At 44.2% G+C, this 13,200-nt stretch overlaps 1 protein-coding gene across 3 annotated transcripts in view; it reads left to right on the top strand.

The window, feature by feature from the left end:
• Window positions 1-13,200, top strand: part of ADAM12 (ADAM metallopeptidase domain 12) — a 342,499-nt gene that overhangs the window by 270,300 nt on the left and 58,999 nt on the right. For 2 of the 3 annotated variants that reach the window (XM_044445563.1, XM_044445564.1), the window contains exons 18-20: window positions 7,518-7,653; window positions 12,076-12,184; window positions 12,847-13,029. In XM_044445563.1, coding sequence (XP_044301498.1) covers window positions 7,518-7,653; window positions 12,076-12,184; window positions 12,847-13,029 — 428 coding nt within the window. Of the gene's footprint in view, window positions 1-5,053; window positions 5,133-7,517; window positions 7,654-12,075; window positions 12,185-12,846; window positions 13,030-13,200 lie in introns of those variants that run through there. The other variant, XM_044445565.1, reaches the window with a different exon arrangement.

Raw genomic sequence — 13,200 nt, 5'->3', positions numbered from 1 at the left:
CCCCAATCCTGCTAGCCTATACAGAAGGATACCATGGTCGATGGTATCGAAAGCCGCTGAGAGGTCCAGAAGAACCAACAGGGACACACTCCCCCGTCCTTCTCCCTGCACAGGTCATCGTACAGGGCGACCAAGGCAGATTCAGTACCGTACCCGGGTCTGAAGCCGGACTGAAATGGGTCCAGATAATCAGTTTCATCCAAGAGTGCTTGGAGTTGTCCTACCACCACCCACTCCAACCCCTTGCCCAGAAACAGGATGTTGGCCACTGGTCTATACTTAGTGGCCATCTCTGGATCCAGTGACACTTTCTTCAGGACTGGTCGGACTACCGCCTCCTTTAAAGGGGCAGGTACCCGACCCTCACTCAGAGAAGCGTTAACCACTTCCAAGATCCAGATCCCAATCCCGTGCTTGGCGTTGTTAATTAACCAAGATGGGCAAGGATCCAATAGGCAAGTGGTGGGACATACTCATCCTAGCACCTTGTCCACATCATCAGGCCGCAAGAACTGAAATTCATCCATTAATTTTGGACCAGACGGCGACACTGGTATCTCCCCAGAAGCCTCTGAATCACTAGTAGAGTCTAGCTCGTGGTGAATCTGAGCGATTTTCTCCCTGAAATGCTTGGCAAAGTCGTCACAGCGGGCCTTCGAGGGTGGAACCAGATCTTTCTTAGGGCCAGGACAGACCAGCCCTTGTACCACCCAAAAAAGCTCCGCCGGATGGCATTTTGAGGAGGCAATGGAAACGGAAAAGAATTTCTTTTTCGCCGCCCTCACCGCCACAGCATAGGCCTGATAATGGGCTCTTAAGTGTGTTCGGTCAGATTCATCCCGTGATCTCCTCCACCTACGCTCTAGCCGTCTCCCAGCCTGCTTCATCGCCTGCAATTCAGATGTATACCAAGGGGAAGAGTGGGCTCTACCTGGCGGGAGAGGACGCTTAGGAGCGATCGTGTCAACAGCCCTAGTCATCTCCCCATTCTATAGTTCGACCAGAGCCTCGACAGGAGCACCAGTCTTGTCAGCCGGAAACTCCCCCAGGGCCTTCAGGAATCCGTCCAGTTCCATCTGGCTCCGGGGGGTGGACGCACACAATTGGGTCCGCACCCTTACAGAGGGAGAGGCCGCTCTCAAGCACAAACCTCACGAGAAAGTGATCTGACCATGACGGGGTGTCAGACATAAATTCCTCACCCTCAGACCACCTTCTTCCTGCCCCGTCGAGAAAACCAGGTCCAGAGTGTGTCCACGTTCATGGGTCGGGCTGGTGACATGTTGAGACAACCTCATGGCCGTCATGGAGGCCATGAAGTCCTGAGCCGCCCCGGTCAGGCCGGTCTCAGCATGGAGATTGAAGTCCCCCAGGACCAACATCCTGGGGGTCCTCAACACCAGGTCCGAGACAATCTCCGTCAGCTCAGGCAGGGAGACTGTTGGGCAGAAGGGTGCACAGTACACCAACAGAATCCCCAATCTGTCTCGATCGCCCAACACCAAATAGAGGCACTCCAGCCCTGGTCTCGAAGCGACCTCCCTCCCCTCCCTTCCCCTCCAGGCATGGACAGTGCTGAACCAGATACCCGGGCGGACACATTTAAGAGAGGGCGACATCCCTCCCCCTTCCGCCCAGGTCTCTGTTATGCAAGCCAGGTCGGCCCCCTCATCCACAATCAAGTCATGGATGAGGGAAGATTTATTGTGGACCGACCTGGCATTAAGCAGCAGCACTGTCAGGCCCAAGGGGCAGTTGACAAGACTACCCGTAACGCTCTGGCTGGGGGTAAAACCAGAAGGAGGGACGGGTGTCAGCCATCTGTCCCTCCTTCTTCTACGTGGACACATTAAGCCCCCACCGCTGTAACGTCCAATGCCCGTGACCACCCTAATGGCGGCGCCCACGCGCTCCCCAGGAAACTCAAACGTCGACAGGGCCTGGGATGACTCCATAAAAACAAAATTAAAATACTATAAAACTTTAAAACAGTAAAAACTCCTCGTCTCCCCCCCCCCCCGATACAAAATTCCACCCACCGACCTAGCCCCCTGCCAGCCCAGCCCCGCATGGCCACAAACAGCCACAAATGGCGGCGACCGCCCTTTGGCCGTCGCCCTTTGGCCGCCGGCCAGAGGCTGCCAGCCCCAGGCCACGTCCGGCGGGTTAAGCAGGCGCCCGCCCGTGCGCCCCGCCCCAATCCGGCGTTGCTCTCACCGATGACAGCGGGGGGGGAGCAGAGAGGGGCATGGAAACCCGCCAGGCGGCAAGATGGCGGCGCCCTCCTCCACACCGTCGATGGTGGCCCTGGCGTGACCCTGGCGTCCTCCATCCCCGGGGTGGCCGCGGGAGCAGCATCAGCTGGCCTCCGGTTCAGCAGCGCGCCTCAGGTCCGGCGTAGCGACGGTGGCGGCAGCAGCGGTTTATAAGCCACCCAGACTTAAAGTGTTGTCTGATCCTGGCCTCTAAGAGTATAAGGTTTTATTTTCCTCTAACAACAACCTTCCCTTTAGTTCTGTTTGCTACTCTTGGGTCTGGCTGATCTGTGCCTGAAGTTGTACAGGAATTGATTTTCTTCTTGTAGCTTTATTCTGTGCACTGTACAACCTCTGATATCTGTGGCTGTATGCCTGCATTTAACAGATGCAAGAGCAGAATCAGGGCTTCATTTGCATGTACACCTAGGTTTGACTTGGAAATTATATCACTTTTTGTATGAATAGTGCTATTCAAAAGTAAATTAGATGGCATTTACTGCATACAAGTTCCTATAATGAATTGTAATGCAGAGCTTGTGACATCATAATAATTTCCATAACAATCCAGTGACATTATCATTTCACAGCAAGATAGAACTGACTAAAATGAAAGTAGAAAAGAGAGAGACCTTATTTAAACACGAATCCTCCTATACTGATTTAGAGGAGGAGGAAGAAAAAATGTGCAAGGGTTGAATGTACGATTGTAGGTCACACTACTAAATTCACTAATCCTGCTGCCATCCTACTATTTCAGAACTGCTCAACATTCATCTAATCAGTCAGTTTGCCATAACAACAGCTCAGGTTGGTTAATTAACCTATGGGCTCTCAGGGAGGAACAGGAGAGAACATGTTGTCCATACCTGGACCACTGGGTGGCTTAGGGGCCAAACTACACAGTGGTTAACTGCAAAACAAACTGAATTAACCACTAAGTTATTTAGACCCAGCAGTCCAGGTTTGGGCAACATGCTAAGCAACCTTATTTGTTTGCTTGTTTATTGGCTTTTTAGCCCACCCCATTAGCCACACAGCACCTTAGTGAGTCACCTGATGGAACTCAGAACCAAAGCCTGTCAATATACATTTGCTCCTATAGCCTAAGTAGTGCAGAAACATTTTAGAGAACCAAATTGTGATGACAGCAGCTCCACAGACCACCTGCTGGCAGACCCATCTTTGCTGCCAAATAATACTCATAAAACAGCCCTTGCTCCTGTTACAAATTCTATGTAATAAACACAACAATCTATGCTTATTAATTCAAAGTGTTTGCCAACACATTTTCAAAGAGTAATGTATGAGGCATCTGCCATTCGCTGTGCAGTGTAAGTCAAAAATAAGGAATTGTAACAGGAACTCTTAGTTCAAGGAATATGGAATTTGAAGTGGAAATAAGTGACTGACCTGTGCAGTGCACATATGCATGCTCCCCATTTGATTACTGTGGTATGCTGAATTGTCAGAGAGCCAATGTAAGCATCACAAGACGTAATGCAGTCAGTTCATATATTTGGCTGCCAATCATCTGGCTTTAATGAAATACTTTAATGAAATAATGAGCCAGTGTGGTGTAGTGGTTAAGAGCATGGGACTGGGACTCAAACGATCTGGGTTCTAGTCCCCGCTCAGCCATGGAGCCAACTGGGTGACTCTGGTCCAGTCACAGACTCTCAGCCCAACCTACCTCACAGGGTTGATGTTGTGGGGAAAAGATGGAGGAGGAGAATGATGTAAGCTGCCTTGAGCCCTTGTAGGAAAAAGGCAGGATATAAATTGATAAATAAATAAATAAATAAAATAAAAAATACCACCACTGCCACCACAGTTTCATAGCCATGCCTACAGGCTGTGAGAGGGTGTTTCATGGATTTGAGGAGGAATAGACCAAAATTTGGAAGGAAAGTTCATTGCCATTTTCTGGAACTCCTCCTTCCCACTGCCAACTGATAGATGCTACCCCTTCCATCTCTCAAGGATTGCTGTGTGATGAAGTCGGATTTCTCTGACTGTAATTTTTGTGGGGCAGATATGGTGGCTGCCACTGGAAGTTGCCATTTGCCCTTAGACGCTCCCATAAAAGCAGCACTGTTGTTCTGGAGTTTAGGGATAGACTAGCAATTGCCAGGTAGCCAGCAGGAAGACATCTAGTCATCAGCGGTGAGTTTTCCCTGCCCCAAGTTCATCCTTCCTACATGGTCATCTCCACCTCCAAAGTCTGCTAGGAGGATTTTGTCTCCTTTCATACTCTGGAACTGAAGTAGGCAATTCTTCTTTGGAGAACTTTCAAATCATGCTTAAATATAATTAAGTATAACTAAATCAAATAATATACAAGCATTAAAGCAAACCTAATTTTAATATCTCTCTCTCTCTCTCTCTCTCTCTCTCTCTCTCTCTCTCTCTCTCTCTCTCTCTCTCTCTCTCTCTCTCTCAGATATATTCATACACACACACACACACACACACACAGGTGACCATGCTGGCTGAGAACAATGAGAGTTGTAACCCAGCACATCACACTGAGGAAGGCTGGTGTACTGTACCTTAACCATATGCAGAAGCTAGAGTGGGGGGAAACTGAATTTATGTAATTTGTAGAAGTCAGGAGAGCCTTTTCAGTTTGTGGTTTACTTTATTTAAAAAATGAATGACTTTTCAAATTAACATGTCCTGAATTAATTAGTGGTTTGCAGTGACAGTATTATGCTTTGCTAAAATAAGTAAGTAAGTAAGTAAATAAATAAATAAATAATATCTGGAGGAGTTAATTGTTCTCTTTTGACATTTAGATTTAAATATGAGCCCTTACAGAGAGGCTTAAATTAAATTATGTTCTGAATAGTTTGCACATCTTTGTTGAAGAATTTGACAAAGGATATTTGAGTGGAAACAACAGAACACATAGATTAAGTATCCTTAGTAACCTGGTGAGTTTTATTCTGGCTTAATGCTTCACGCTAGCTGCATCTTTTTCAAGCATATGCTTCAAATAATGCACAACAGAGTAGTTATGTGAAGATAAGTTATTCTAATTGCTTACTCTTAGTTCCTGCCATTATGTTTAACATTTACCACTGAAAATAAATTTACTCTTCAGTTTTGCCTTGAGGAAAAGTGCTTTCGAGTGAGCTGTAGGCACCCATTTTCTCTGACCCCTTCTCTCATATCAACCTCTGTTGTTATGTTGGCCCACTTTGCACACTGATCTGAGTTTGCATGACGTGAATATGCACGCTGGGTAAGAAGACTTAGTGGCTTGTCATGTTGTCCACTTCATACAGAGTTGTTCCCCCACCACCCACCCAAACAAGCCTCCCTGAGAATCCATGGTGGATTGTCATGTGGTATGAACTTGGGTGTCTGGTCTTACCAATCATACAGGGAAGAAGGGAACAAGGCACTAAGCAAAAGCAAAAAAACCTTGCTGTTTATAACAAGGGCTAGCTTACGCTGCAACTGGTGGCAGCCCCTCCCACGTATCCAAGAAGCATAATGGAGGGGTTGTCACTCATTTACCATACCATTAAAACTGTACCACAAATGTATACAACTTTATGTTGGAATTTTTAAATAAATATTTTCAGTTGGACTTGTGCAACTGTGGATGTGTGTACTTTTACAGCTCCAGAAAAAGGAACTGTCACCTGGGCAATGTCCATGGGGGTACCTGTTGTACAAATGGCTGCTTATGTTTCTGTCAAAAACACTCATTACCTGTCAAAACTCTGTTTTAAAGGGGACACTGAGTTTTGACAGTGTCAGACTCTTTTTCTTCAGATACACTTTTGCACTTTCCAGACAATGTTAGGCAACCAAAGGACCTGCGGGGCACTGAGATTTCAGCACAACCCTTTCTGTAAGCAAAGAACTCCCATACCTCTGCTTTCCCTTGACACCTCACCTTTTCACAGCTATCAGGAGAAAGCAAAGAAAAAGGAGAGCCCTATCTGGGGCCTTTGTAAGTTACTCTCCTGCTACACTTTGGCAGTAGAGACACAAATGAGGGATTGCCCAGCTGAAGCTTCCTATCTGGACATTCATGGAACTGCACACCTCTGTGAATGCACATGCAGGCCAAAAATATTTGTTTAAAAATGAAAATGGTTGTACATATTGTTTGCAAAGAAAGAAAACATTTTTCCCAACCACTGGCAACCCCTCTGTGGCTATCAGTGGATGTCAAAACAGGAATCACATAAACTCGCTGCCAAGCAGGAGATTGCGATCTCAAAAAACCGAACCAAACTGAACTGAACCAAACCTAACCAAACCAAACCCAGATTAAAGGAACAAAATGGCAAATAAGGCTTGGAGTGACCACAATGGGAAGCAGCCAAGTGGGTCCTGTTCTGAAGTCCCTCAAAATACATGCAGGACAATTGCAGGGAAAGGAGGGAGGGAGGGCCAAACAACTCCACAGCGAACCAGAGCATTTGTCAGGCAGACTTTGGGAGATTCATACATCATACTTTAATACCAGGGGTGGGGTGGGGTGGGGTGGGGTGGGATGACATGCAAATGTGCCTGTCATCACATTTGACAGGCACATTTGTGAATGAGCCAACATAATCACTTCCCCTTTGGTTCCTGTCAGTAGGAGCAGCTAAACAACTCAAGGTGTTTCCATTCCTGGTCTTCACTCTGGATAAAGTCAAGCCAGAGGTCTGGGTTTGGACATCACACTAAGCAACAGGGATGGAGTGAGGCTTTATTGTTTAACCAATGCTAACGAAAGCAGGGTAACAAAAGCACATGAAGTAGATGCTAGCTTATTAATGACAATCCTGAGTTGGCATGATGTGCAAACTAGACCACTACTTGGTACCATATGGAAAGACAAGAACAAACATCAATGTCTGAAGCACAGGTCTATTGTTATGGAGTGGGGTGTTATGGAGAGGGTATGGAATGGGTGCCATTTCTCCACACCGTCTGCCCAACCCTGCTCCTGTAATGTAGGAATGTACAAACCAAGTGGGAGGAGTGACCTTAGAAGAGCCAGCCCTTTAGAAGTTTTGGCACGATTCTTCCATGTGATCATACAAACCCATAAGTTGCATAATTGCTTTATTATTTAGGCAGTTTAGGATGAAGACATGGCAGAAGCAACTATGCCATTCCAGGTCTTTGGTACATTGAATTAAAAATATGTATTTTTGACTGAGGGTTTTCATTATTGCCTGTAAAAGGTAGGCTAGACTATTTGATTTAAGCTCCTTTGTTGATAAAAACTCTGGATTTGTTTATTTACAGATAACAGAAGTTTAATAATAGGGCTACTCATAACCACCCTGTGCCTTCTAGTTGCTGGTTTACTTATGTACATCAAAAGAAAGATCTTGATTAGACTATTTTTTATAAATAAGAAGACTACAATAGAGAAACTAAGGTAAGATATATAACTACCATCTTTTTTAAAATACAAATTGATAGGAAATGCAATTAATCATAATTCATTAAGGATGAGCATTTTGCCTACATTTTGTTTTTGTTTTTTCTTTTAATGTTATTCTTTAAAAGTAAATTTTCAATTTTGTCCTGTGTGTAAGAAAAGAAGAGAAATGGAAAGCCATCATCACTGATGTGTTCTCTAAAACAGAAATATCAGGAAGAGGTTGTAGGAAGCAAACGCACAGCTAACAGAGTGGACAATCTCAACAACATACTCCAAACTACAGTGACCTGATTTGCACAGAACTATCTCAGGGTTAATTAACCCAGGAATTGTCAGGACCAAGGGACAACAAGCAAACATGCTACTTCTCATGTATTATTCTTTTCATCACTTCTTTTCAGTCAACCCAGAATTAATCTAATGACAAACCATCAGAGACTGCTGGGTTAGTTCCAGGTTGTCTGTCATCTAAATAACCCAGAATTCCAGGCATTAATATCATAACAACAATCCAGGAATGGAATGTTCTTGGATTCTTGATTGAAAGTGGGAGTGTTCGGGGGTGCAGCATGTTCATTCACTCCCACTAGATAGTGACAATTCTTGGGTTAAACAACCCAGGAATTGTTATTATGTGCAATCTGGGTCAGAATGTTTGACCATTGTGCCTTTATTTATTGTGTTTTGATACCCCTGCTTTACTGAGATATTTTGATTTTAATTGTAGTAAGCTACCTTACCCCTTCATGGATCACTGCCTTGTCGTGGCGAAGGGGCTTGCGTAGCTCAATGAAGCTATGAGCTATGCCGTGCAGGGCCACCCAAGACGGACAGGTCATAGCAGAGAGCTCTGACAAAACGTGATCCACTGGAGAAGGAAATGGCAACCCACTCCGGTATCTTTGCCATGAAAACCCCATGGACAGTACCAAAGGGCAAAAAGATATGACGCCGGAAGATGAGCCCCTCAGGTCGGAAAGTGTCCAATATGCTACTGGGGAAGAGCAGAGGGCTAGTACTAGTAGTGCCAGAAAGAATGAAGCGACTGGGTCAAAGCCGAATGGAAACTCAGTTGCAGATGTATCTGGTGATGAAAGGAAAGTCCAATGCTGCAAAGATCTATACTCCATAGGAACCTGGAATGTAAGATCCATGAATCAAGGCAAGCTGGATGTGGTCAAACAAGAGATGACAAGACTGAACATCGACATCTTAGGAATTCGTGAACTAAAATGGACAGGAATGGGTGAATTTAATTCAGATGACCATCAGGTATACTACTGCGGGCAGAATCCATCAGAAGAAATGGAGTAGCCTTCATAGTCAATAAAAGAGTAGGAAAAGCAGTACTGGGATACAATCTCCAAAATGACAGAATGATCTCAGTTCGAATCCAAGGCAAACCATTCAACATCACAGTAGTCCAAGTCTATGCCCCAACCACTGGTGCTGAAGAGGCTGAAGTTGACCGGTTCTATGAAGGCCTACAGCACCTTCTAGAATTAACACCAAAAAATGATGTCCTTATCATCATGGGGGATTGGAATGCTAAAGTAGAAAGCCAAAAGATAACCGGAATAACAGGCAAGTTTCGCCTTGGAGTATAAAATGAAGCAGGGCACAAGCTGGTAGAATTTTGTCAAGAGAATACGATGGTCATGGCAAACATTCTTTTCCAACAACCTAAGAGACGACTCTGCGCATGGACATCACCAGACGGCCAACACAGAAATCAGATTGACTATGTGCTCTGCAGCCAAAGATGGAGAAGCTCAATACAGTCAGTAAAAACTAGACCAGCAGCTGACTGTGGCTCAGATCATGAGCTTCTGGTTGCAAAATTTAGGCTTAAGTTGAAGAAAGTAGGGAAAAGCACTAGGCCAATCAGGTATGACCTAAATCATATTCCTAATGAATATACAGTAGAGGTGACAAATAGATTTAAGGAATTAGATCTGATAGACAGAGTGCCTGAAGACCTAGGGATGGAGGTTCGCAACATTGTACAAGAGGTAGCAACTAAAACCATCCCAAAGAAAAAGAAATGCAAGAAAGCAAAATGGCTGTCTGAGGAAGCTTTACAAATAGCTGAGGAAAGAAGGGAGGCGAAAGGCAAGGGAGAAAGAGAAAGATACACCCAACTGAATGCAGAATTCCAGAGAATAGCTAGAAGAGATAAGAATGCCTTCTTAAATGAACAGTGCAAAGAAATAGAAGAAAACAATAGAATACGGAGGACCAGAGATCTCTTCAAGAAAATTGGAGATATGAAGGGAATGTTTCATGCAAAGATGGGCATGATAAAGGACCAAAATGGCAGGGATCTAACAGAGGCAGAAGAGATTTAGAAGAGTTGGCAAGATTATACAGAAGAACTATACAAGAAAGAGCTTAACATCCCTGATAACCATGATGGGGTAGTCACTGACCTCGAGCCAGACATCCTGGAATGTGAAGTCAAATGATGATGCAGTAAAAGTGCTACACTCAATATGCCAGCAAAGTTGGAAAACTCAACAGTGGCCACAGGATTGGAAAAGGTCAGTTTACATTCTGATCCCAAAGAAAGGCAACACCAAAGAATGTTCAAACTACCGCACCATTGCACTCATTTCACATGCTAGCAAAGTGATGCTCAAAATCCTTCAGGATAGGCTCCAGCAGTATGTGGACCAAGAACTACCAGAAGTACAGACAAGATTTCAAAGAGGGAGAGGAACCAGAGATCAAATTGCCAACATACGCTGGATCATGGAGAAAGCTAGGGAGTTCCAGAAAAACATCTACTTCTGCTTCATTGACTACGCTAAAGCCTTTGATTGTGTGGATCACAACAAATTGTGGCAAGTTCTTAAAGAGATGGGAGTACCAGACCATCTTACTTGTCTCTTGAGAAACCTATATGCGGGTCAAGAAGCAACAGTGAGAACTGGACACAGAATCATTGATTGGTTCAAAATTGAGAAAGGAGTTCAGCAAGGCTGTATACTGTCGCCCTGCCTATTTAACTTATATGCAGAGCACATCATGAGAAAGGCGGGGCTAGATGAATCCCAGGTTGGAATTAAGATTGCTGGGAGAAACATCAACAGCCTCAGATATGCAGATGATACCACTCTCATGGCAGAAAGTGAAGAGGAACTAAAGAGCCTCTTGATGCGGGTGAAGGAGGAGAGTGCAATAGTTGGCCTGAAACTCAACATTAAGAAAACTAAGATCATGGCATCCGGCCCTCTCACTTCCTGGCAAATAGATGGGGAAGAAATGGAGGTAATGACAGATTTTATTTTCCTGGGTTCCCAGATCACCGCAGATGGGTACTGCAGCCAAGAAATTAAAAGACGCTTGCTCCTGGGGAGGAAAGCTATGGCAAATCTAGACAGCATACTAAAAAGCATCACCCTGCCAACAAAAGTGCATATAGTCAAGGCTATGGTTTTCCCAGTTGCAATGTATGGCTGTGAAAGTTGGACCATAAGGAAGGCTGAGCGCTGAAGGATTGAGGCCTTTGAATTGTGGTGCTGGAGGAGACTCCTGCGAGTCCCTTGGACTGCAAAGTGATCAAACTGGTCAGTCCTTGAGGAGATCAACCCTGACTGCTCTTTAGAAGGCCAGATCCTGAACATGAAACTCAAATACTTTGGCCACCTAATGAGAAGGAAGGACTCCCTGGGGAAGACCCTAATGCTGGGCACAATAGATGGCAAAAGAAGAAGGGGACGGCAGAGGATGAGGTGGCTAGATGGAGTCACTGAAGCGGTTGGTGTGAGCTTGGGTGGACTCTGGGGGATGGTGGAGGACAGGAGGGCCTGGAGGAATGTTGTCCATGGGGTTGCGATGGGTCGGACATGACTTCGCGACTAACAACAACAAGCTACCTTAAGGGATGCATATCGATTAGAAAGGAGAAGTAAATATATCCATATCACTATCCATATATAGACTTATCTGCCTTTTCCAAGGATGCTTGGAACCATAGGATGTGCTATGCAAACATGTCCTAAATGAGGTGTGTTTTCCTGCATTTTGTTTCATTGATAAGCAATTAAAAGTAAAAGAAATGTTTTTTTCACTTTTTTATCAACTTGAAACTGAAACATTGGGGTAGCGTTTGGACTGTAGTCCACTTAATGAACCACAGGATCCATAGCTTACATCATTACTGCTTAAACATCAAGTTCATTAGAAGCATCCCTTGTGTGTTGTAAAGCAGTATTTCTCAGACTGCAAGAGCTAATTTAACAGACCAGTGGCTCCAAACAAGAAAATCAATATTTATTTTTATTTCTTACAAGTGTGTCAGATGGATTTTATTTTCGCTGTTTACTGAAGAAAGTATAGATAAGTACTGTATCTAACTCTGAACTAACATTTTAGCAGGAGAGACAACCTTTAATGAATATATTTTTATTGCAGGTCTGTGAGTCCAGCAAGGGCTTCCAGTTCATTTGAACCTAATCATGTTCCTACTGCAACGCTCACTAAAAATCAAGTCAAAAAGTCACAAATTTTGAACATGGAAAAGGTGAGGTCTTACACTAGCTTAGTGCCATCAGTAAAATCCAATCTATGTTTCCCACATGCCTTAATCATTGTCATATGGAGTGATATCACACAAAAGTGAAATTTCAGAATATAGCTTATGAATGGGCAAAACAGAAGAACTACAGCCTAAGCCTAAAAATGCACTTTGGCTTCCAGTTTCTAGACAGATGGAAACTTCAAATCGTGAGAAGAAATATATACATTTTTTCTTTGGATTGCAGCCAACCATCTCAGACAGGAACAATGTTTTCCAAACATCTGAGGTTGGGTGTTTGAATATGCTTCTGGAAGTTGTTAATTGGTTGTTCTTTGGCTTCAGAAAAGGTAAAGTGAATATATTAAAAAGGAAATAACAGCCAGTTCAAAACAACCTTGAAAGCAGCAATATATGCATCCATTAATTATAAGATATGTCTGAGAAGAAGTATATGAGCACAATCCAGCCAAAGCAAAGTATTTTAGGTATCACTGAATTCAGTGAGAGAGTTAATCTTGTCTGCATTCTCTCCCTTTCTCTCTCTCTCCCATTCTCCTTCTTTTTCTGAAATTGATAGAACCTGAAAATGCTTAACTTTGCTTGAATCATGTCCAGTGTGCTTAAACGGCAATTGATTTCTTTACTGTTGCTTTGTGGGTAACCAGAGAAATGGTTCGCAAAGATTGCTGCAATATCAGACAGGTGACATTGGTAAGCCTGTGAAGACCCAGGACATCCCACGGTTGAGCCCACCAGAGCATGTTTTGTCATCCCACTTTGCGCTACCTTCTCCACACTCTGTTCCCAGAAAGTTGCTGCCTACCAACCCTTCCTCCAGAAAGGATCAGGTAGGTTATTTTCCTTTTGTTTCTGTGATACTTGCACAGTCCATAGGCTCTAGCAGAATGGGATTGCTAGGTATTCAAATGTACCTTTCCATCTTGCTTTCGCTTGAGGCATTTCTTTGTTGATTGAATGTATGCAGATAAGTTAAAATAAAAGGCCACACAAACCAGCAT

This window comes from Varanus komodoensis, unplaced genomic scaffold, assembly GCF_004798865.1.
Source record: "Varanus komodoensis strain SLA01 unplaced genomic scaffold, ASM479886v1 scaffold49, whole genome shotgun sequence".
Lineage (NCBI taxonomy): Eukaryota > Metazoa > Chordata > Lepidosauria > Squamata > Varanidae > Varanus > Varanus komodoensis.
This window is presented reverse-complemented; position numbering and strand designations above follow the sequence as displayed.